At 35.4% G+C, this 27208-nt stretch overlaps 1 protein-coding gene across 1 annotated transcript in view; it reads right to left on the bottom strand.

Moving 5' to 3' along the window:
- cfap58 (cilia and flagella associated protein 58) overlaps positions 1 to 27208 on the bottom strand; it is a 65373-nt gene that overhangs the window by 4326 nt on the left and 33839 nt on the right. The window contains exons 14-17 of the mRNA XM_088915788.1: positions 23771 to 23882; positions 22910 to 23014; positions 8982 to 9101; positions 6639 to 6772 (exon numbers count right to left, since the gene is read on the bottom strand). Coding sequence (XP_088771914.1) covers positions 6639 to 6772; positions 8982 to 9101; positions 22910 to 23014; positions 23771 to 23882 — 471 coding nt within the window. The remainder of the gene's footprint in view (positions 1 to 6638; positions 6773 to 8981; positions 9102 to 22909; positions 23015 to 23770; positions 23883 to 27208) is intronic.

The raw sequence follows: 27208 nt of genomic DNA, 5'->3' as shown, positions 1-27208 counted from the left end.
GAGGACACTGTTTCAAAACAAAATATAATCTATTGATCCTTTTTAACTGAATTTAAAGTTTTTAGGATGCAATTTTAAACTTCTGCTTTTAAAATATTTTATTTGTAGTCTACATTGTATTTATGGCTCTGAATTAAAAGTTGAAAATGTTCTGCAGTGATAAAAACAGAGAGAAATATTTTTTTTCAGCACTAATGAGTTCACAGTAGTTATTACAGAAAGACGCCTGTGCACTAAACACCAATTTATTCATGCAATGGCAAAATGATCTCTTAGATACATTCTGTGAAACACTGGACTGTCACTGATAATTATCCATCCAATCCCTGCATTATTTGTACTGTCCTTTTAAATTCAGTACAAGTGTTTAATCTAATCTAAAAGCTGTCATTAGCTATTGATTTTACTGTAATTGGGCTTTAAAACTCCAGGCTTTTGTGCCCAGTGATTACAAATGTAGCAACCACTGCCAGTTGCTAACGTATGTTAATAATATTATGTATCCGATTTACAAAACCAGCTACCCACACATTTTATCCTAGGTTTGTCTGACAATCTATCCCTGATTTATTGATGATATAAATGCCAAAAAAAAGAAAATGATTCAATGATGATCGTGATAAATGCCATGTCAATTCTAACCATGATAGCCATTACCAAAAACTAATATTAAGGATGACACCGATTCAGGCTGAGGGCCCTAAATTCAATTAAAATATTTAAAAACAGTAATATGAAGTTACTTTTCAATATAAGACAAAAACAAACCACATTAGAAATCTTTATAATGTGGTAATAATACCATGAAATGATAGTCCCCCTTGTATTCAGTATAATGTGCTGTAAAACAATACAAAAGATGATGGGACAGACTAATTGGTTGTTCTTTAAGTTATATTTCATCAAGTGGGTACCATAAAGATGGCTGCATTTCACTTACTTGTATTGTAGGACTCCAGGGACAATTTAAGTAGACAAGATCAACTTAGGAACCACCAAATAAGACCAAATCAGGCATTGTTATTAAAAAAAACACACTATTTTAATAAATGTCTGTGAAATAAGCAAACTTCATTCATGCAGTAGCAATGTGATCTTTGTAGAACATTGGGTATTCACTGGTAATTTTGTAGCTAGCACAGCACTAAAGATTTGAAAATATGTAGTCTTATATGATGAACACACTATTATTGCGAGCTACACTCTCCATGTGAATTCACTCGTGTTTGTCTGTCAAAGAACCAATTGCATGTCTGTCTTAAAGGGCAGCAAGCTCAATTAAAAAAAATATTGATACAGGCTGAGGTACTGTAGATGACAATGGAGGTCTACCAAAGAATCAAGACCCAATGGGTTATACCTAACTGGTGTCAATATTTCCACATCCTAGAGATTCAAACGAATTGAATGTTTATTTAGCACTGCTGGGTGTGAGAAACACTGATCAAAAGAATCTTCTGGTTTAATTGAGTTTTTAATGAAAGTTCGGGAGGAATGAAAGCAGCCGAGCTCATTCGACACAGCTGCTGCAATTCTCACTAATCCTGACGTAAGCAACCGGTCTCCATATATATCAAACGTCACCCTCTCCTCTTCCTCGTTCGTTTTCTGCATCCCTCCTCCACCCCCTCTCCACCTTTGCAGCTACCCAATTGGTCACATGGGGGTCCTATCCTCCCCATCCGACGGCCGGGAGGTTGGCCCTCAGCCAAGCGGGTTACGCCAAATCTCCACATCCCAATAAACAATTCTAATTTCTCCCAAGCTTTACACTGCCGTCATTCCTCGTGAGCCTTAGTCAATTCAATTCTGGGAAAATGATTGAGTATCAATCAACAGTCCAGAAAGAGAACATACTGTATAAGATCAGATCAAGATAGAGGGAAAAAAAGGAGAAAAGGGAAAAAGAAGGTTTTCCAGAGAGAAAGGAGACAGAAATAGTCCCTTCTTCATGATCATCCGGAAAAAAAAAAACTTGATTGGAGCTAAGTATTCGACTCTTGCTAAGAGAGCTTGCTATTCTGTAGCTTTTAGGGAACTTGGTAGCAGCCTGGGGTTTTCTTGGTGGTCCAGATGAAGGTCTCTGAAAGATCTTGTCTATAAATTTGTAAATACAGTACCTTGTGTATTGTATGTGTTTATGTTGTGTGTAGTGTGTGTTTATTGTGCCTGAATTATTACTCTTTTCACCAAAGCTGTTCCACAGGACAAAGAAATCACATGCCTCTAATTATACCAACTGCTCAGGTATATTCTTAGAAAACTAGGTTACAAGTAGAGGGTTATATGTAACATATATTAGTTATTGACTGCGCAATTCCTGATATCCATCATTTTTGTAACCCCACCATTTGTAACAATATTTTTTTTTATATGTCCTCTTGTGTTCATCTGAAAAAAATCATTTTATTGTAACTCTAATTAGCAACCTCTACCAAAATTAAGTCTCTTATCACAGGCTTTAAGAATGCTGAATCATGCTTCAAGAAGTATCATATCAATACTTCTGGTGAAGTGATACAGAGAAAAATGAAATTCCTCATATGGAATTAAGCCTCACATGTGGCAAGGTGTCATTACTTTTCATCAGGTCAATGTTTATAAATTGTGCCCATTAACAATATTGATTTGGGATTTTGTGCAAATACTGTACATTGGCGATTAGTGCTGTGTTCATGACTGCAGTAAAATGTCAAGACATTTTCATCAAAAAAGATGATAAACTGACAATAGAAACTGTTCAAAGAAACATTTCTATATTCTAAAAAAAGGTTAAAAGACAGCAATCAAGGGCTATCATTTTGATCACAATGCATTCTAAAATTTGTTTCACATAAATCATCCCTCTGAACAGTGCTGGTTAATATTAACATGTTTTTTAACAGCTATGATACATCATATATGTGTTTGTACTGTATATGTAATGTGACTGATGTAAAGTGAATGATCCTGCTTGGTAGGCACAAAATATTGGCAATTGTACAGGTTATATTCCAAAACATTGTGGAATATATTAATCGGGTTATGATCTGTAACAATATAGGTTGTATAAGGAGACTTTGTTTTGGAGAGGGGTTAAACTTCTCAGAGTTCTAAGCTGTAAATATGACAGAAATTGAAAGTAAAAATTACACATGCTTTACTTGTGTGCTGTCCACAATACATAGGAACATCCATCCATTAATGTATTCATTTTCAAACCACTTTATCCAATGCAGGGTCACAGAGGAGCTGGAGCCTAACCCAGCAAGCAAAAGGCACAAGGCAGGACAGGACCTAGATAGGACACCAGTTCAGCACATACACCACACACACCCACACACACCAGGGCCATTTATCCCAGAAGCCAGTTAACATACCAATATGTTTTTGGACTATGTGTGGAAACCACAGCACCTGGAGGAAACCCAGGCAAACACGGATAGAACAGAAAAACTCCACACAGATAGCATCCCAGGAATTGAACCAAGGTCCCAGTGCTACAAGGCAGCAATGCTAACCACTGCGCTACTGTGCCACCCCCCATAAAATCCCATATTTTTAGAAACACTGATTAATACCTTATATTACGTCACAAAGGGGCACTGTTGGTCCATGATAACCAACATTTTATTTACAGCTGTTGGGGAAACTTCTTCCCAGTATCACGTATTCTCCTCTGAAAGTAGTACTGTAACACACCCCCCTCATTGGGGAAACTCAAGGACACAAGGTGTACTACAGTATGTCATCAGGGAAAACCTCTGCATAGTTTTCTTTCTCATTCCATCTAAGCAAGAACCTACTAAGGAACCTTCGGTATCCCAGGCTCAGAGACCTGTACGCCAAGTACTGTACACCACTCCTGGTGGCATGACATAATCACTGGTCCTATCTCTTTTCATGCTTTGATCCTATCTTTCCTGACCTCCTCCCAGGTCATGTTCAAGGTCCTAACTAAACACCACTGAGACCTTGGCTCACAGTATCTCTGGCTAGGTGAACCATACACATCTTGGTCTTGGTTCTCCTGTCCCTGTTGGAAACTAGCAGTGGAAATCCCTTACCCAATCATTCTCTTTTAGTTTAACTGCCCTACCACCTTCTTTACCGTACCGGCAGTTTGACACATCAATGACAGAGGCTGCTACTATTGTGTAGCCTTCCCTTGCTCCTTGATAGACTATCTCTCAGAGCCCAAGCACCTTGCAGTTCACTCACTGCATCGCCGTTGCCGTACACAAGCAAACAGACCTGCTCACCCCTAAACACACACAGGCACCTGACACACTCCTGCTCGGCCATATCTACTGCCTCGCCCCCCATTAGCTGGGTGAACTACTCCCAGCATGAACTTACTACTTGGGAGATGCGCTTTTGCTTCTGCTGTGTACTGAGGTTAGCTTAGCCTGACATCCCTGTCTCACTCTGACTGCAGTGAAGTACACATCTGTAATACCGACCTCAGCTGTAGCTCATCAAATCACGTACTTCTTCGGCATTACTGCCTCAAGCAGCATTACTCGTATAAAACTTTACATATAGACTTCCATAGACACAATCCTAAAAGGGTGTATTAAAGTCATTGTTCTCATTAGAACTGATGGTCAAATGGGGAAATTTAAAATATTGTATATACTATTTTATAGAATGCTGCTTTCAGTTTTACAGAATTCCATTTGGAATGGCCTTGCCATTAGCCAGAAGAACAACAGGCTTTATTACATTATCATACTTGTATGACAGTAGCTCATGAACAACCAAAAGCTTTTAATATCCAGTCCAGAGTCTGAATCCTTTCCAATGGAACATCCTGTGAAGTTGAAGAAAGCTAAAGAAAGGAAAATTTACACATTATTTCACCAGATGGCTAAACTGTGTCAGTTATATGGTGCAAGCTGTTATCTTTTTCAAAGATGGACCTACTGTATGCACCACACTGATGAAATTCTACTTTCAATATTAATCTTTTAAACATATTATTTTTTAAATTTGATGAATTTCAGTTGCATTTCTTTAAATATGAGAATTCTTAATTAGTATTCTCATCAAAATATGACAGAGAACTCAGATACTGTAGCTTTTTTTGAAGAAGCAATAATAGCAGTAATAGCAATACCATTTTAGAACATACTATCACAAATGGCATGATAAAACTCAAAAAAACATTATAATGACTAATTACTAAATGTGAAGAGGGATGCACATTCCAGATCCCGCTCTATAAAAAAAAACTCTAATGATTGCTACAAATTAACTCTTACTGTTTCTCACTATATAATTAGAGCTCTCTCTTTAATGATGAACAAACTACAATTTGTACCCTCCAGCAAGCTGATAAAAAGGCAAATATTAGATTTTGTGACTCATATTATTTTAGTTTTATAGCATACGAACTAGTTTTACATTTTAATAGCCTACGAATTTTTTCTACTTTGCCATGTTGCTTAGTTGTATTAAATAAACATACTGTATCACGTTTTAAAATTCAAATTCCAAAATTTGTTGTTTCTAAGCAAAATTCACTCATTTACAAATATAAAGCTAACAAGAAAATTAAGGTCCAAAAAATTGCAAAAAATGTATTTTTTACATGAAAACGTTTTTGAAATTTTGACCATTTTATTTGGAGTTTATGTGGAGAAGCAACGCAAATTTTGGTATCAATGAGTACTAAAGATTTTTTTCTGATCACAGTACGCAGCTCTGAGCAAAGTACTTGTTTTTCTTATAAAGTTGCGAAGAAAGAATAAGAATGGTCTCAGAAATGTTTGGCTTATTGGATGGGACAGGGTTTAGAGCTTTTCAAGCACACGACTACATGAAAGGCAGTTTAGACACCATCTAAAAATACATAATGCAGCTACATTCTATTAACAGTAAGGAGATACAGAGTAATGCGTTATATAAATAAATAAACACAATCCCTGCCGAGTTTGAACCCCTGAATTAAATTATCCTTGTTTGCAGACTCCAGTTGGTAATAGAACTGTAAAATATTATTCCACAAAACCCCATCAATGACAGTGTATTATAAAGTCATAAGTAGAATATATTAAATGGGTCTGCATTATTTATTTTATTGTAATTTGCCATATTTTCAGAAGATTACTTGTCAAGTTTACCCATATGGAAAGGAAGTATGGGCAGGAATTCTCAGTAGGTGATATTTTACTTGGACAGAATTCAAAGTCATTGCTTTTCTGGCTGCCCTCGCCATTTTTTTTTTTTACTTCCAGCACCTTGTGGTGGGACAGAGCTACGACTACAGCTGGCTGAGTTTATTAACGGATATAAAATAATCCAATCAAAGAACGATGTACAAACAGAAATAAAAGTGCATTTTGTGTATTTATTTTTCTACATCCCCTCCCTAGATTTTATTTATAAACTCAACAGTCCTGAATCAAAGAAGAAAAGGCCCCAATGGCACTTTTATACAGTTCTTTACGGTCTGCCTTCCTCATCCCACTGAATTCTTTCATTTCTGCATGTCAAAAGTCCTCCCACATGGATACTCATTGTAGACATCAAAGGTCACTGTCAAGTTAAAGCATATCATACACAAACTCAGTTCCCTGCAGCCCAACTACACTTCAATAAGGTTAGTTTAAACCCCTTGAAAGATCATGTTTCAGTATGCGTTAAAAGGCTCTTACCTGGACTGCTGTTCCTTGCGCTTCTGAGTGAGATACTTTTTCTTGACATTTTGCAGCTCATGAGCCAATCTCTCAATCTCATATTTGTAATCCTGAGTTTGAGACTCATACATGTTCAGCTCTGACGATAAAGCCTAAAAATGAATCGGTACACAAGTTATAGGATTAAAGGCTGTCCACTTTGGAAAAAAATCTTTTATTTTTGTTTAATACCACCTTTCTACTGTCCTTCCTTTCTCAATATAGTTTTCAAGTGACATGTCCAAAAATATCTTGTAGCAAACCAAAGGTTTTCAAACATCCAAATCATGGATATCTGATTTTAATGTTATACAGTACTTACTTGATAATACAATACTAGATGGATAGTATCTGCTGGTATAAAAAGGCATTTAATTTTTTTTTTAAATTGATAATTATTATATATCTCCCTCATACAAATACTGTATGATGATAATCTGAAGCAATTTCTCTGTAAAGCTGGAGAGTTGAGAATAAGAATGTCAAACAGATTTGAATGAAGGGGACTGTTCATTGGAACTGTGGTGCTGAAATACTGCAAAAGGCAGAAATTCCATAAACTGAAATTGTATTTGAACTAATCTTTTCCTTTCCATTAAACATTTATTTTATGCTTGTCCACCCATAAGGGACACAAGACTGAACTGCCTATTTTTAACATTTAAATCAGATCAATTTGAATCTCAGCTTGAATAAAAAAATAAGCCTGGCTTTCAAAGGCTATAATAAAGTCACACTACCCAGGTGGTCCTGATCTTGCATGCAACTTTGATTTGTTAGTGTGTGTGTGCACATGGATAAATGTGTAATGTCTGTTTCTTTTATTTTAGACCATTTTGAATAATCATTTAAATAAAAACATTGCACTATGTAGCCATGCAAATGCCAATGTTAACCTGCTTTCTAAATATTTTATCATGTGGATAGTTCCAATGTTTGAATACTATAGCAAGCTGAATAATTAATTCATGCATTAATTCATTTAAAAAACCTACAGATAAGTTAAGGGCACATCTATTCCAGGCAGAAAAGGCCCCTGGATGCCTGGGGTAAAAAAAGGATAATCTTTTTCAAAAAAGGGATATATCTTTTATGTTTATTAGTGAATAATCTAATTAGAACAAGGGAGTGCAAAGTTATGCCTGTAGTGTACTTGAGCATCTTGTATTGTGTGAAGTAATACTATGCATATTACGAAGTGTTTTCTAGACACATTGTTGGTGCAATGATAAACACTTGAGCTTATCCTAAGCAGGATCAGCTACAACACAATTTTTTCCCACTTTCAAAAAATGTATATGTGCCAGAATTTGAGTATTGTACTTTTATTTAGAATAATTATTCCTGATATATGTATCAGTATACACTGAAATAATGTTTTTGCAGGTGTTGCAGAAAAATGTACAAAAATCAATTGCACTGCAATATCTTTGGCTATATTTTGAAATGGAAATTGTATTGCGGTCTCTTTATGTGAAAAGAGAAAACACTATGAAGATCATTTTCAAATTCATAGATTTTAATTTGTGTGCTGCAGTGTGTTTGTGAAAAGACATTTGGAAAACACATTTACAGTATATAGTTAGGCATCAGTAATTCCTGTTGCACTCTTTGCCTGTTTAGTTAAACCTGTGCCACTGGTGCCTGAGGTACAGCTAAATAAAGCAGGACTTAACTTGAAATGGCTTTTACTTATCTTTAATAGTAATATGCATAGAAAAATTGTGTTGTATTGTATTCAAAAGAATCATTCTTTCTGCATAAGTAATTTGTTAATTAACCAATTTAAACTGAAGGGTGGCACAGCTGAATGATATAAATATCTTACTGTATGTCAACTCTTTGGGTTCTGGGTTGAATTCTGCTCCAGAGAACCTACTGTGTAGAGTATACAGTATATGACCCCCCCACCCCCCCCCGTACACATATTTTTAGTTTAGGGGCTCTGGATTCCTACCACTTTCTTAAAGATGTGTTGGCTAAATTACAGGTAAATTATTCTTTTCTTACACCTTTGATGGACTGGTTGGAGTTGCCCTGACCCTTACCAGGAAGTATCAGTTTTCTGATAATGAATGGAAGATTTCAAGAGTAGTATTTTTTTTTAGAATATTCACATTCACTATACTGACAACAAAAAGGTTTCCTGGGGGTTAAATACATTACTACACATGAATTAGTTCTGGAGCCCTCAACAGCAATTGTTTGCTTGGAGCGTATTTAACGATACTGCAATAGTGCTACTTCCACATGAGCTGTTAGAGTGAATAAGTGGATATTAAATGAAAAAAATGAAAGAAAAGATGTGGAGCTAAAGCAGACCTTAAGCTGTTTAGTCTTGTCTCTCAGTGTCTGCTGATAAATCTGCAACTGTTCTGCTGCTTCAGGTCCAGGTTGTCTTGCAAGGATGTGCTTCAGTTCTACATACAACTTCTCTTTCTCCTGTGGATGAACAAATAAACATCAGAGAAAAATCCTCTCTACAGCACGTTTGCTGAATTACAAACAAAAAGGTGATTTTTGTACACCAGAACACCATGTTCTTCCTTTTCCTAAGAGGTTGTAAGACTATAGTATTGATCTGGAATCAATGATAGGCTGTATTTAGAGAAGGAGTAGAACAAATTTTGCACTAGAGTAAAAAAAATATTTCTCCCTGTTAGCCTTTTTTTTTTAACTTGGGAAGCCCTGTTCCTCATTACCTAATTTAAAAGTTATTTTTAGAAAATAAAGTATTTCAAATAAAAAAAATTTTTTACAAAAATGTCCCCCAAAATGTACACATTAAAACATTATCTTCCACTGATGTGGTCTAAAAATAGCTAAAAAAGGTTACAATTCCACAGATAATTTAAGTAGGCTACACATAAGGGATGTATTCGGACAAGTAATTATTCCTGAGGGAATCCTTTAAAATAACATGCATGGGAGCACCATTATAACTACTGTACAGGTCATTATTGATACAGGCTACAGTGTTATATTGAAACAACACCATTTCTTTTACATGGACAGTTTCACTGCAGTAAGCGAATAGAGATGGTGTATTCCAGTGCATTTCACATAAGTAAAAGTTACAAATGTTGGCAAAATAATAGGGAAATGGTAGCACTTACTGATAAAAACGCACTTTTCTAATTTCATCAACAGGTTTTAATTTAAACAAAACAATCATTTCTTACTGATGTATATACAATATCATGGGTCAAAATATGGTGTCTTCTTCACAGTGTATTGAATATACTGTACAACATTTTCAAGGGAAACTAAACTACAGTACTGTAAGTATTGTAAATGTAAGTGTGCACACTTGAATCTCATTCACAGATCTTTGCAACAAATAGCACAGCACAGTGTGTATGATAGTAACTCACAGGTTAAAGAAATTGTTTATTTTATGTACACAATCTTATATGTGGGTATATGGGTGCATATTTCTGAATGCCCACAACTGGATGGGTAAGGACAAAGGTAGACATTTGTGGAAAAAGGAGGAAGAGGACTATAGGCTATACAGTAGGGCTTATTACAGTATGTTTCCTGAGAAAGCTCCTTTACTTGTTGAACCACTTTGGGCAAGATAAAAGATGTTTTATTTGTTAAAAATTATTCTAGCAAAATAAATTAATGAAAGACTGTCAATTAAACCGTTGATGAAGGAGTTCATAGAGGGAGAAAGTTCAGCATCTCATAACAAGCAAAAAAGTTCTAAAAAAAACACCTAAAAATACTGTCGGAACAGTCAACAGGGCAAGTAGCTAAGGAAGCAAAAGCAGTTGCACAAAGGAAATAGGCAATAAATGAAAAATGAGAGACCAAGTAAATGCAAATACTGTTTGCATTTTTCTCAAATGCAAAATTAAATCTTAAATCCAACATAGCTATCCTATGGGCTTTTCACTGAATCCACAGCATTATTATAAATAAAAACAATAATCTGTGCTCTATTTACATTATGAAATAAAGGAAAGAAAACATTTTGACCCCAAGCACAAAACAACACTTTCATGTTATATAGAATATGCAATAACATAGATGAGAAAACAAGCAAACAATTGTTCAGCGAGAGATTAGGTTTGCAATAATTGCAAGATGAAAAGAACAAAAGCAATCCTTAGGGTAAAATGACTTCCTTATGGGGTTTTCCCATTAGCCAGGGCTGTTCATATGTGACTAGAGGAGAGAAACAGCCCCAAGAGTAGCCTTCCCTTCAATTGTCTCCTAATTTCTGAAATCATTTTCTATTCAACAGCATCTGAAATGATTTATCACAGTGAGCAGTGTCTTTGTTTGAGGTTTAATGTGATTGTCTACTGGTTCAATAAGAGGTAAACTGTTCCACAGAGAATAGTCTGTGCTTCAAATCTGTTCTGTGGCTCCATAATCCATTTATGTCCTACATCTTGCTGCCACATATATGTAGACTCAGATGTACATGATATACGTTCCTGAAACCGGCAGGTTACAGGTTATAACTCTTGACTAAACTATTATATATCTTTCTACATGTGTGTCTTTCGATAGTCTTGAAGATTCGGATTTCACTCTAAAACCAAATACACAAGAATAAAGATAAAGTCTATCCCAGAGCCACAACAGCTCATCAGACAAGAGCTCATCCAGGTTTCTATAACATTAAGTGTACAGTACTAAAGAGCAAGTGACTCCTTGGGTGGTTAGGGATGCTGGTCCACTGCAGGGATTGCAAAACTGGTCCCCATTAATATAGATGGGTGGACTCAAGCAGATGGGGTAAAGTACCTTATTCTAGGGTAGAACAGCAGTGTCTGCAGCAGGAACTTAAGCCCAAAGCTTTATACACCTAGCTATACTTTTTGAAAAACATAAGAAATACACACACACAAAATAACCCAGAAGTCCAAAAAAACAACAACAAAGTAAGCAGTGTTTCTGAAAAACTGGTTAGTATAATCAAGTTTTGTAAAGGAAAATATTATATTGTTCACCATTTTAACTATATAGCTTAATAAAAAAAATAATAAAGCCACTAGTAGAAGAAATGTTGACCAGAGAAAACTGGTCATAAGGTTTCAAAGAATTTAATTTTTTGTTTTTAATAAAATGTAATCCATAGCTATGAGGTGCCATGTAGGCCATTATTCAAACTTTTCCTCCCATACACACACACATTGCTCTCACATACTGTACACACAAAATGCTCTCACACTCTCCATTTTACCTCTCACACAGAAAACGCTGTCACATTCACTAGTTTTACCTCACATATAAACACAGAAAGCTCTCACATTCACTAGTTTTACCTCTCAAATACACAGAAAACGCTCTCACATTCACTATTGAGTGAATTCTCATACTTGAACTTCATACAAAGCAACATTATTACATTTGTTGGTATTTCCTCTGTTACATTCACAGCATAGACTTATTGAGCCACAAGGTTCTTCTGGAATTAAAAAGAAAGATAAATCTTGGAAAGGAAGTATCCTTGTTCAAATACACCCAGCAGCATTCACTTAAAAAGTTATCAAGGGTGCACTGTCAAGTCCTTTAATTTATGTATTTCTTCATGTAGAAAAGAATGAGCTCATGAGATTGTAAAGCTATCACTGTTTGATATGATGCTAAAAAATTAAAGACCTATGTAACCAAATCTAAATATCAAAGCTAGTTCACTTTCCTTTTCAATTTGGCCTTCCTTTACATGTACAAATAAAGTGCTCAGTAATATGCCTCACTGTATCTGAATATTACAATTCAACAAATACAAACATGTAAATATATTTGTATAATTAGAATTCTAATTCAAAGAACATGGGTTTGGGGTTTGGGGCTATGAAAAGAGGTTGCCAAGATAAGGACACAAGGAATATTAAGTATTCTCGACAATTACGAGTCAGCAAAAAAGGTACGGACTCCAGCCAAAAACACATAAAGCAGTAGATAACATGAGATTCTGTTAATAGGCCAGAGCTGCTTAAACAAATCAGGAATGATTGCATGCAAATGCAGCAGGCCTTTGCCTTCTTTGGTGAGTCATTATGCATTAAATGAAAAATGTTACTCCTGTTCCTATGCCAAAATTTCTAAACACAACAGCTTTAATATACAGTATATTTTTTATCATTTATATAAAGGGATTATGTGTCTATTGTAGATTCTTTCTGATCATAAAATAACTAGGTTCTGCCAAAATCTAAGGGAACACAAGCTGTTAAACACCTGAAACAACATTTTAGTAGGATAATTATCTATCCAAAGCAGTTGTTTCAAAACATTTGTAAGCTTCTCTAGTAAATTTTAATATTGTATTCAAAAGATGAGGTACCAAATTAAAGCAGGGAACATTCAGACCTCATTTACTCATATGTACTGTAAAATGTCTGTGTTGATTAATAAGAATTTTTTTTAAAAGTGACAAAATAAATAATAAATTAGTAGATTTTAAATTATAAACGATACTGTATATACAATACTGTATATATACCTGTATACACTAGTGATTTGCCTTAGAAAGTAACCAGGCTACCTTTTCAATAACACTATAGACGTTACACTAGTACAGTAGGTGTTCAAATAATTATGCCAGTGTTAATTAACAAAATTGTTGTGCTGCATTGATTTTGGCATTTTCAATAGCTTGTTATGTATATTTCACTACAAAGAAATCTTGCTAATCTAATAAACAATCTCCCATATTTGCAACAATTTAATGTTATGTGGGAATCAGTGATTTTAACACAATTATTAATGTGCTCATGGAAAAAGGTGTTTTGAAGTAACAAAATGATATACATGTATACAGTATACTGTAACTGGTCTTGAGACAACACTCTGTGCATCAACTCGAAAGACAAACATAATAATTTATTGACAGAGCAGCACATTTTTACTTCTGTTAAATTCTGCAGTAAGATCTTGAGTCTCCTACAAAAAAAGGTTATAGTTCATATACACTAGGTGTGTCTACCAATGTCCTGATCTTTTGCGGCATTTCAGACATCCACAGATCACTTCATATGACTCAGTCAATCTACCATCTCTGCTGCTATCCAGCTGAGTGGATGCTCTTACAGAAAGGGTTAACCACTATGTGAGTATCCAACTGATTCAGTAGTAGCAACAACATATAAAAAAGCCAGTTATACTGTATATCTGAATTTCCCGGAGTAATCACAGGTACAGTATTAGTGCACTCAAAGCATCCGTAGATTACATGAGTACAGTACATACAGTATGTAAACAGAAAGGGGTTCTAATCTCTAAATATACAGTGTCTTGCAAAAGTATTCACCTCCTTGGACCTTTTCACATTTTATTGTGTTAACAGCATGGAACCATAATGTATTTAACTGACTCATCAGCACAAAGTACTGTATAATGTCAAAGTGAAAAAATAATCCAGACATTTTACTAAATTAATTAAAAATAAAAAACAGAAAATAATTGAATGCATAAATATTCAACCCCTTGCTTTGACACACCTAAATTACCTCTGAAGTAACCAACTCTCTTCTCCAAGTCGCATAATTACTTGACTGGAGTCCACCTGTGTGCAAAGTACATTTGTGTCTGGCAGCTTCTTCACTTAGTTAGTGCATTTCCAAGGAAACACTACACCATGGAGACCAAGGAACATTCCAACCAGATCCAAGATAAGGTTCTTGAAAAATACCAGTCAGGGCAAAGGTGTAAGAAAATTTCCAAAGCATTGAATATACTGTACCCCAAAGCACAGTGAAGTCCATCACTAAAAAGGTGAGAAAATATAGAACAACCATGAATCTGCCCAAAACTGGCTGTCCTCCAAAACTGAGTGTCCAGGCAAGAAGAGCCATAGTAAGGGAGGCCACCTAGAGGCTTATGGCAGTTTTAAAGGAGTTACAGTCCTCTATGACAGAGATGGGAGAAACTGTGCGTGAGACAACAATATCATGCACACTTCATAAATCTGGCTTGTATGGAAGGGTGGCAAGAAGAAAGCCTTCACTGAAAAAATGATTGCAATTAAAAATATATGTACTGTATGTTCTACAGTTAGGCATTATAAATTCCTTTTCTTTATTTTCAAAAATGCTCCACAGTTTTGTTTTGTTTTAAATGTAATATTTCTATACTAAAAGAATGCAACAATAGATATAATTACCTAAACTTTGGATTTATTCACTGTGACCTCATCTGTATATTTTTGTTTGAATTTAAAATAGATTTACATTTAAACATTGGTCCTGGAAATTACATTCTTATTCTAGTTATTAAAATGTGACAGAACATTTGATTAAACAATAGAGGACTGTGTTAGCTAGTTATATCAAGTTTACGTAAACCATAAGAATTAGGATGTCAGTTTTGTCAACCCTATTATTCAAAATATATGTAATTATAACAATTACAGGAATGAAAACTGTATTTACAGATCATTTAGAGATTACTGCAAATCTGAAGTTCGCTTTTGGCTTTTAGCACAACATAATCCGTGCTCACAGTGAGAAAGGTTTTGCCAAGAATATGATCAACTGATGAACCTGCTACGTTGTCAGCAAGAGATCTTTGATGTATGTTTTGTGACCTCATTTGTGAGGTCACTTATATACACATACCCCACATTTGTTGCATATAAATGTGAATGCAATTATTATTCATTAGCAACTTTTAATAATGTTCAGTTTATATATCACAGCAGTCCAGCTGAGCTGAGCATAAGAGAAAGCCCTTTCAACAGGATCAGAAGTATTTACCAACATTAAAAACCCCTTATTAATACAGTTGTTGACAAATGGAATGTAAGATACCTCAATGAGCTGTTTTCAAAGCATCATTGAACTGTATTGATTAAAAAAACTATTTTTTTCTATTTTAAGTATTTCTAAATTCTTTATTTCTAAAGTTGTCATTTCTATATTATAAAAACAGAATTTATATAATAAACTTAGTTTTATAAAATCCCCCTCTATGAGTGTCATTATTTTTAAGAAAAAAGGAGGTGAAAGCCTTCATCATTTTAGAAATAGTCCATCTGATGTTGAGGAATTTGTAAATGCTTATACCAATTTATGTTTTATGCTTTCCCCTTATTCTGCTGTTATACCATAAATATGACTACTCAGGTTTCTAAATACAGTGTCCTCCAGAATTATTGGCACCCTTGGTAAAGATGAGTAAAATGGCTATGAAAAATAGCCTATGAAAATAGTTCATGAGGCTATGAAAAAATTGTTTCGCCCTATCTCCAACTTACCCTTTCTTGCAAAAATTCTAGAACGTGCTGTCACATTTCAGTTACATTACCACCTCATGACAAATAACCTTTTCGAACCCCTCAAATCAGGCTCCTGTCAACTTCACAGCACACAAACTGCCCTGGTCAAAGTCACTAATGATCTTCTAATAGCTTCTGATTCTGGTTCTCTTTCTATACTCATCGTTCTTGATCTCAGTGCTGCTGTTGACCATTTGGAGTTTCTGACACTGCTCTCAAATGGTTCAAGTCTTACCTCACTGATCACTGTCACTTTGTCTCTCTTAATGGGTATAGGTCTGAAATTGGCCTTGTTAAGTCTGTTGTTCCTCAGGGCTCAATACTGGGCCCCTTGCATTTGAGCATTTACTGTACATGTTTCCACTTGGTCAGCTTTTAAGATCACATGGCCTCAGCTATCATTTCTACGCTGATGATTCTCAAATATACATCCATACCAAACTGGACACTGATGTGGCAGTCTCTGTTCTATCTGATTGCATCTCTGACATAAAAACCTGGATGACTCTAAATTTCCTTCATCTTAACTGTGACAAGACTGAAGTCATGCTTATTGGCACCCCCCATCAACTTCGTAAAGCTAATCCTGTAACCCTATCTGTAGATGGTTCTGTACTTGAGCTTCAGTGTAAATTGAAAAACCTTGGGGTGATATTTGACCCACATGTGCAGCATATTGTCAAAACATCTTTTTTTCACCTCAGAAATATCTCTAGACTACACCCTATGCTATCACTAACTGTGGCTGAAACGCTGATCAGCACATTTGTGTTCCCTCGAATTGACTACTGTAATGCTCTACTTGCTGGGGTAAACTCCAGTATGTCCAAAATTCAGCACCCAGAATCCTGACCAGGTCTAGTGCAAGTGATCACATTACTCCTATCCTGGAAGCACTGTCTTCCTCTCAAATTCTGTGTGGACTTTAAAATTCTCATGCTCACCTATAAGGCTCTGCATGGCTTGGCACCTCAGCACCTGTCTGAACTATAATCGCCCTACTCCCCATCTCGCAACCTTCGCTCTTCTAATTTGGTCTCCTAACTGTCCCCCAAGCCCATCTACATTGTATGGGTGACAGGGCCTTCTCTTGTAATGCCCCCAAGCTCTGGAACTCTCTGCCCAAGGATATCAGAGAGCCACCTTCTCTAAACTCCTTCAAATCCAGACTCCAAACCTTATTCTTTAGAAAAGCCTTTACTTAACTGGTATCACGGTCTCCTCTGTATATTGTAATTGTGTTTTTCTCTTGTGTATTCTTTTTATTTATTGTTGTTGTCATTCTGTAAAGTGCTTTGAGAAGCCACCTTTAAAGGCGCTATATAAAATAAAGTTCATTATTATTATTATTATTATTTAAAAAATATCTTTGTTGTTTATCAGCTTGAAAATATGAGAACTGAACCTTTCAGTGAGGTAAAATTATTCAAAGAAAAAAAATCCTTATAAAAAATATAAACATTTTTCTCAAAAACACAGGTGTCACAATTATTGGCGCCCTTAGAAATTCCTATGAACAAAATCTAATTGACATATATTCCCATTCATATTTGACCTTTTTTAAGCACACCTGAGACTTTAGGAACTCTTAAGTGGTCATCCATGACTTCCTATTTCACTGGAGTAAAAACACAAGATGACATGCAGGCCAAACACCCTTAGTCATCCATCAACATGGGGAAGATCAGAGAATACAAAAATAAAATGAGTCAAAAGGTTGTTGACCTTCCTAAAACAGGCAATGGCTATAAAAAAAAGCTTCACACCTGAAAATACCCATCTCCACTATTAGGGCAATAATTAAGAAGTTTCAAACAACTGGAGCTGTTGTGAACCTGCCTGGAAGTGGACGCAAGTGTATTTTGCCCCCATGCACAGTGAGGAAGATGGTTCGAGAGGTAAAACTTTCTCCAAAGATTAAAGTTCGACAGTTGCAGGAGTTGGTTGCATCCTGGGGTCACCAAGTCTCCACAACTACAATAAGACCCCATCTGGGTCATGGTTGGATCTTCCAACATGACAATGGTCCAAAGCATACCTCCAAATCCACACAGAAATGGTTCACCAACCACAAAATCAAGCTTTTTCAGTGGCCATCCCAGTCCCCTTACGTAAAACCCATTGAATACCTGTGGGGTGAGCTTAAGAGGAGAGTCTACAAGCAAGGACCAAGGACTCTGAAGGATCTGGAGAGATTTTGTATGGAGGAATGGTCTCAGATCCCTTTATATGTGTTCTCCCACCTCATCCAGCATTATAAGAGAAGACTCAGTGCTGTTAGCTTGGCAAAGGAAGGGTGCACAAAGTACTAAATGTAGGGGTGCCAATTATTGTGACACCTGTGTTTTTGAGAACAATGTTTGTTTTATAAGGATTTTTTTCTTTAAATAACTTTACCTCACTGAAAGCTTAGATTTCTCTCATATTTTCAGTGTAAGATCAAGCTGATAAACAACAAAGATTTTTTCTTAGCCTTTTTTGCTCATCTTCACCAAGGCTGCCAATAATTCTAGAGGGCACTGTACCTATTTAACTTAAGGATAGTTTAAACCATGAAGATATACAAATCACAAGCAAAGTAAACATAATTGACTTCATTGATCAACAGGCCATTAGAAGTCAAAATGGCTAAAAGAGGATCAGCTCAAGATTTTTTTCCCCCCAAACTCATGAATAACACCCACAATCAAGACTTTTGTACAGTGGCACACATTTCAATGCTGGGTACACTGCTTGCATGATATAATTCAATATGTCAGAATATTGTGGTTCATTCTTCAATACTAATAAATATTTGTTATGAATAAAGCACAAAAAAGGAACTTTGGATCTTGAACTTTCTAACAATCAAAACTCTGCCAGGTAAATAACTTATTCATACTCATTCATCAATATTAATACTAAGAGATATATCAGCAGGAAGCATGACTGAGCATCATTTAATACATTAATCTATAGAATGACAAGAAGATGCAAGAAATAGCAAAAATAAAATAGATTTTCTGGATTTACGTCTGCCATGTTTTTACCTCCTTAGAGAACTACAATTATCCGTTCAAAATTAAATAATTAGTGAGTAAGTTAAAAAACAATTACCAAGGAAATAAAACAGTAACACAGTAACACTCCAGTACCCTACATGGTTTTCTGCCCTGGCAGTCTGGCGCCATCTACAGATCTTTCAATTCAGTTCATCTGTAAATTAGTTTCATGACTTCCTTTAGTATTCACTTTATAGGGTGCATTATAAATCCAGGGTTGTCTATCACATAAAGTATATCATGTCCCAGTGTACTGGCAAAAATTTTAGAGATAAATTCATTAAAAAATAATACTAAGACACATCTACTGTGTGCTTGATTCTGTAAATCTAAATTGTCTGGTATATAATAATAGAATAAGAGTGTGTATCAGATATCCTCTTAACAATACTTTGCAATCATACTTTGTAGCCTTGAGAAAATTACAGAAAATGTGTGGATGTATGTATGTAAATAGTTCTGGATAATGTTGTGAAAGTCCAAAAGGTATTTATAAAAAATAAATTCTTATGGAGTCCAATGAAACTTTTTGACATATGACATACAGTAACAACACAGATGTTTGCAGTATAAATTAGATTTTTCTGATGTCAGCTTGCTTTTAGATATCTTGGCACTCCATATACACAGAATGCCTCTCAACAATACTGGTATCTTATATAATCTCTCTGATGAGCTGATGGTCTGTGCATGAGTGAAGGTATGTGCCAGATAAACCTGCACTAGGAAAGGTATGTGAAGAAAATAACATGGTACAGTACATACAATATAAGGAGGTTTTGACCTATACAGACTGCTTAAATAGATAAAAGTATTTGTATTGCACAAATATAAAAATATCAATATTTATATAACTTGGAAAATATTCACACATATCAAGTTAATAATAAATATGCTAAAATTTTAAAATACTGTATACACTGCCTATATAGGCCAAATATTATATAGAATCCAGAGGATATTATACAAATATATTTAGTACAACAAAGGAAACAAGTGCATTTGTGTGTATTCTTCTTAATAAAAAATCAAACAATTCATTTCTAACTACTTCAACATCTAAATATTATATAAACTCATGACATACAATTTACTTCTTTCCAATTTTGTTAAATTCCCCACAATAGGTCTTACAATAACATGCATACTTTAGTTATAATAATCATGTGTATCATAATGCAGTTTGCAGTAGCATTTTCTGCAGTGTCTACTATTCTTGATTTGCTGCATTATTTACAGGTATTAGTATATTGTCTTTTAGTGTCAAACATAGCAGCAGTACATGTAGAAAGTTCAAAGACTATATACAGTATACTCAAAGTGCTATTCAATGTAGAGACAATCATAATATGAATGGCAATCAATAATGTTTTGTCTACCCTTTTCCAAGTTTCAGACACATTTAATACACCACAATAAGAAATAGGTGAGCTGAAGTGATCCAAATCACTGAAACTAGGCAAGACATACTTGTTTACACTCCACTGAATCAGCTAAAAAAAAAAGGGCAACAGCTTATGGATAAGAACGCATAATAATTCACAAAGCACTTCTAATATGAGCTTGAAATAAAATGCCTAAGGAAAAACAAAATTAGTTGTGTAAATGTCATCACAAGTTGACGGATAACTGAATTACAGATGTTTATGATAACGTAGAACACCCCTTGATATACTGTACCAATCCTTTTCAAAATAGTGGTGGTTTGAAACATTTCTCCATTAATATACATACCAACAGCAACCAAACAGAGGATGTTGTTCACAGGAAAAGGGAAAGAATATTTATGTTTACAAGAGTACAAAAACACTCAAATAAATTATAGAAAATGCAGGAAGAAAGGAACATTTATAGGATAAACTGTTGCAGTGATAATTACTAAATTACAAGCTAGACAATTACTGACTGCCTAATTAAACATTGATGTCTCAGAATCCTTAAATAATAATAATAATAATTGCTTACACTTATATAACGCTTTTCTGGACACTCCACTCAAAGTGCTTTACAGGTAATGGGGACTCCCTTCCACCACCACCAGTGTGCAGCCCCACCTGGATGATGCGACAGCAGCCAGAGTGCGCCAGAACGCTCACCACACATCAGCTATCAGTGGGGAGGAGAGCAGAGTAATGAAGCCAATTCATAGATGGGGATTATTAGGAGGCCATGATTGGTAAGGGCCAATGGGAAATTTGGCCAGGACGCCGGGGTTACAACACTACTCTTTTCGAGAAACGCCCTGGGATTTTTAATGACCACAGAGAGTCAGGACCTCAGTTTTACGTCTCATCCGAAGGACGGCGCCTGTTTACAGTATAGTGTCCCCATCACTATACTGGGGCATTAGGACCCACATGGACTGCAGGGTGAGAGCCCCGTGCTGGCCCCACTAACACCTCTTCCAGCAGCAACCAACGCTTTTCCCAGGAGGTCTCCCATCCAGGTACTGACCAGGCTCACACCTGCTTAGCTTCAGTGGGTTGCCAGTTGTGAGTTGTAGGGTGATATGGCTGATATGGTGATATGGCATATAAATGCCGATTGATAGGACTCGATCTATGACTTTTTGAGATCTGATATACTTTATTATAACATCATGGAGAGGAGAGATGCAAATGTATCCGTCATTTGGGAAAAAATACATCTGCATCGTCCTTCCCTGTCTGCTCATCTTGCAATCAGGTCCAATAAAGCCAGATAAAAAGGATTGTCTGTTGCTGTGGTATGCAGGTTAGAAAGGACACAGACAAGTCAGCCAGAAGAAAAGAGAGTATGGAAGATGAGCAGGTTGAAAGGGACTGAGGAGATTTCAGTACCATCCATCCAGGATTGAAGATGATGAAAGCTGGAAAATGGTACTGAGTGAGAGAAGAGACTGTGCCCACCCAACTTGTGACTCCCCAGCTGGAAGGGACATCTGGGCTATTGTTAAGCAGGGCTGGCTCTCTCTTTTCTCTCACTCAAACTCACTTCCCAGCTTTTCTGTCTTCAGCTCCCCAATGATGATGCAGAATGTTACATGCAGGTAGCAGAAACATAAACAGAGTTAAAACAGGAAACACTGAACTTAAAGAAGCTAAGAAAAGACCTACAGTATACTGCATGGTCATGTTGATAGATCATTTATATCTTCTAGACATTGTAAGGAAGAAAAACTGCAAACAGAAAGTTAAAATCAAAAGATCTAATAATAAAATATTAAAAGGCACTAGCAAAACTTACTTTAGAATATTGTATACAATTTTCTAAAGAAAAAGGATACTTCTGCTCTGGAACCAGTCCTGTATTTGCCACTATGTATGTGGCTCAAGGGAGTGCCCCATTCTAACAGACTAAATGAACTAAAACTTTTTAGTCTTCTGCTAAGAAGACTTCAAAGGGATGTGATTCAAGTATTGGAAATATAAGCCTCCACACAAACGAGAGGACACACAACAAAAAGACAGAGTGGAAAGTATGAGGTACAGTAGTGCATTTTTAGCTGGAGGCACATTTTTATACAATTGGTTGTCGGAGTCAGGAAATTCAGCCAAGATGTTAAATCTGATACCCTGGCTTCTTTCACGAAACAACTAGATGATATCTAGATAACCTAGATACTAGTAACCTAAAGATCTAGATGGTACACATAGTCTCTGAAGGGTTTGAACATCATGTAACAGGCATCACTGCAACACAGACACATACTGTAAACTTGTTTTGTAGTACCACAAAGAACATCTGTTATGTGTTGATATCATCTTTAAAAAATACAGAAAAAACAAATGTAGCAGTGATGAAAGTCAAGAGAGAAATCATGGACAACCTTGTAAGGTTTACGGGGTGGAAAATAAATGGGTTGAGCTTGGAAGAGCTGCATCGATCCCTGCAGTGACCCAAACCTAAATTGTTTACAATTACTCCAGTGAGCAACTGGTGTTAAGGGGTCTATAGGACCAGACAGATGAATCTCTCACCAAAGTGTTTACCTGTAATAACAACTCCTTTTCCACTACCTCCTCAGTCTTTGTAATCAGTCGCTTCTGTAAAGTGTGAATCTTCTGGATCAGCTCGTAGGTGCTTGGGTCGCTTGCCTGAGGAAAGTCATTTAAAAGTGTTAATATAGCCAAGGGATAGAAAACCAAATCCCTAACCCTCTAAAGCATTGACAGTAATTTGCAGTTCTTTAGTTCACTAGCAGACCAACTACTGATGGCTCTAAAAAGAGACTGCAAAGACAAAAAATAGGTCTGATTAATAAAACAGCTTATTATACTGGCATGTACCCAAGACTCTCAGTTATTATTTCATTTTAGAGTTGCAACTCACATACAAATTTTCTACACAAATTCAGCCTCCTTCGGTTAACAATTGTATTCTGTACCTTAGCAAATGGAGATTATATTGAATGTTTTGGAGGAGGACAAGCCCCAGTTCCTGCCAATCACTGGCTCTGGTGTATAAGGGACTGGGACTCAAGATAACTACTACCCAGTATTTGTCGTACTAACACTCCTTCATCACCAATGTAGCAACCTCTTGGTTTATTGATGGTGGGGATGTGGATTCCAACTTTCTCATCCATATAGTCAGTTGCATGATCCTCATAGCTAGTGGGTTAAAATCAAAATATCACTACTCTTTCCAAAATTGCATTATAAAGTGTTTTCTGTATCTGTATTTTTTACGCTTTTGTATTGAATTGATTGATATTTTTCTAAATAAAAATAAACTATTGAAGGACACAGGTAAGATTTCTAAAATAGTTTTTCAACAATTGCTTTCCTTAAGAAAGGCGATTTTTTAGTGTCCAAATCTCCAGACAGGTACACAAACTTTACAAAACATACTTCTAACTTTCTCCATCGATGGACATTCATAGGGTTTTCCAGTTCTTCCTCTAAAGCCCTGCACCTGGTCCGTTCTTTCAGGAGTTCCCTTTGCATGTGATAAACCTCTCGTCTGCAACAAAACCATCCAAATTAAAGAGAGAAAAGACAAAATCCTGTAAATAGCACTGTGACATTTAGAAAATCATTGACAGCTTCATTTTACCTTGTGCTGTTTAATAGCTATTTTGTATTTTTACATTTCCCTTTAAACTGAACCATTTTTTATACCAATTCAGACAAGCTATCTGTTTTTATGGATTATATGAAAACAGTTATGACTCACAGAGTACAACAGTAACAATATCTCAGTTACAGCATTCAAAATATCCTCCATTAAAAAAACAGTTAATCTGAATTCTTCTGTTCTGTTATGTCACTTGAAACTAGTTGCTCTGAACTTGTTGATAGATTGATCTTTTCTAGTCCAAAGGAAAACACTGTCATTTAAGCTCAGATTGCAGAGGGAAAAAATGCTTCCATCTTTGGGTTTAAATGAAATGTAAAACAGTGAGTAAGTCAAAGAAATACTGTAACAGTGAAAGCAGAAACAAAATATCTTTTTAAAATATGTTTTCTGCAAGTTACCCAACAACATTTGATAGAATACTAGATGATACTTTGACAGACTATCCAAGAATCCTATTAATCCAATTTGTGTTTGAGTGATAGGTTGGTTTGACCTGCTACTTTGCAAACTTGATTCTAAAATAAACATCTTTAAAGCTCCATCTGCTATCTTATTAACATCATGACTTGGCAACACTTGGAAAAGCACAGAACACAATGCTTTTCAAAAACTAGCTTGAAGCATGCAAACACATTTACCCCATAAAAGCAGAATGAAAGCAGAAAACAAACTGGAGAACCAAAGAACTAGTTTATGATTCACTACAAGGTCTCCTAAATGAAGTGAATACAGTAGCTAAATATCATTTAAAAGCTACCTTGCAAATATTATCTTTTTCCAAAGTTATCTTTAAGTGGTTGTATGGTAGCAGTCATCTTTTTAATACTTAATAATTTTACCACTTAGTAAATAGGAAAATATAACAAAATTGGAGGAACATAATTCTTTAGGTTCAGTGTACAATTTTTTTACATTCTCGTCCTTGGTTCAAAACAAAGAATAGAATCAATGGTTATGGTACATGGCTACTTAAACGGTTACTATAAAAATAAAAAATATACAATATTAATCCACCTAAGTATAGTCTTGTTATATGCATAAACAACACAACTTATTCTGACACAGTAAGAGCTGTCTGTAATGATGTGAAGCATCACAAAAATACTATATTCTGTATATTCTCTATTCTGCAAGTCACATGACTTTACGTCCATAAAATACTTCTATCATGAAATTGTGAAATTGCACCTGTAGAAGGGTCTTAGTAAATATCCACTAAACACATCTGTTATGCAACACACAACAGTAGTTTTAATATATCTTAATCTTAATATATTTATGAAAAGATTGCATTTCATATGTGTCGGCAATAATTCCTTAATAGCGTAAGACCAATGTCAAAATGTAGATGTTACTGTTCATTAAGTTGAAAATACATTTTTAAAATATAATAACTGGTGTTATAGTTAAACTTGTGCAGATGCATATAATAAATTATTTTGTTTAGTCTGGGATTTACAAGTACAATGAAATCTCATCTGCTAAGACCTTTGTCATGTAGCACGTTAGTATCATCTGCATTCGTCTTGAAAAGGTCCATCATTTTCTCACACTTAAAAGAGCATAAAATATCACCTGGGCATGTGGAATCATGATATTACTTCAGTATAAGGTTGTTTGGTTCAAGGTTTAGCAAGGTTCTATAAAAATCGTCACCTCATTGGTGATGACTGCATTCCTTTTCAGGAACTAAGGTTGTGAAAATCACCCATCATACTGTATGTACTGTACTGTACTGTACTGTATATAGTGATATCAATAATTAACCATCAGCAAGCAATGCAAACACTAATCACATTTATTTTATATAAAAAATATAGTGTAAAACCTACTGATACTGTTTTTGTATCTCCTGTATATAAAAGCAAATTTACAGTATGTAAAGCTAATAGTTCTAATTGTTTCTTTGAATTCTGCTAGTTAAATACCAAACCTACAGCTTACCAAAATGGTTAACACAGTGCTGTCAAAATGTTTGATATTTGATGTGAATTTCATTTGCTAATACTCTTTTTTAAAGACAGACCTAAACAGACAACAGTTCTCTAACACACTATTCAATTAAACAAAGGAAAAATGTTTCTTAAATGAAAATCTCTTAGACGTTTCCACCTGTACAGATTTTGTTATTAGCTTTTTTCTTTTAAAGGTTTATGCATTAAAATTCAGTGGCAGTAAAGAAGCCGATGCAAGCAAGGATTGATTCATTCATGATGGCAGGGTTGATATCCCTGCCTTAAAGTTTAATCAACACCTTCAGCCAGCCCAGACAAGATCAGCTCATTCAGCCTTTTCAATTTCCATGCTTCTGCTCTGGTTTTGTGTGCTGCTAAAACACTGCCATTTTTAAAATTGTCCCAAACCTTTCTGAACTTCCACAACCAGAGAAAAAATCACCCAACTGCCAGTTCTTATATAGTCCCTTGTCACAGAAAGGAAAACATCAATTAGATCCATGTGAAGGCTTTTAAAACCATAGCAGAACAAATAAAATGAGATTTAAATTATATCAAAATGCTGGAACTTGGTCAGGAAAAATTAAAGAAAAATCCATGTTTCTCAGACAGAGGCTTAGAATATAAGCAATACAAATCCTGAAAATTGACATCAGCAGGGTGAAAGTTTTCTGTACTTTGAAGATCAAACATCAGAATGTGTCGAAATGATATGTCTACTAAAAAGCAGATGGAAGGAAGCTTCAAAAAGAGTGCAGTGTTGGTAAACCAATGCAAATCAAGGAGAGTAAGAAAATAATCCATAAATTGTGAAATAAATTCTGACCACAGTCATACTACTGATACTATAGACTAAGCAGAGATTTACCTATCTTTCACAAAACATTTCAATGCTTCCAAGACACAGATAACTTGCAGGTACTTAATAAGCAGCTTTTCAAAATGACATACTGTATATACTGTACATTCTGTGTGGCCCAACTCTGATTGCTAGAGGACAATATTATAATACATACTGTAGTATAAACAGTAGTAATAGCGATATATCAGGCAGCTAATACTTATTAAAGCCATTTTAAAATTACTGTAATTTAAAATCACTGTGCTAGGAAGCATAGGAAACAGTTTTAGAAACTGCAAAAGCAGCTTTCAATCACCAGCACAGGTTTGCATTAGCATACCATTTTTGAACAAAAGTACAGTATAAACAGCATAGTCTAAAACTGTAGTAGAAGGGCATTTGAAAACACTCAC

The sequence above is a fragment of the Atractosteus spatula genome, chromosome 5 (assembly GCF_055471065.1).
Source record: "Atractosteus spatula isolate fAtrSpa1 chromosome 5, fAtrSpa1.hap1, whole genome shotgun sequence".
NCBI lineage: Eukaryota > Metazoa > Chordata > Actinopteri > Semionotiformes > Lepisosteidae > Atractosteus > Atractosteus spatula.
This window is presented reverse-complemented; position numbering and strand designations above follow the sequence as displayed.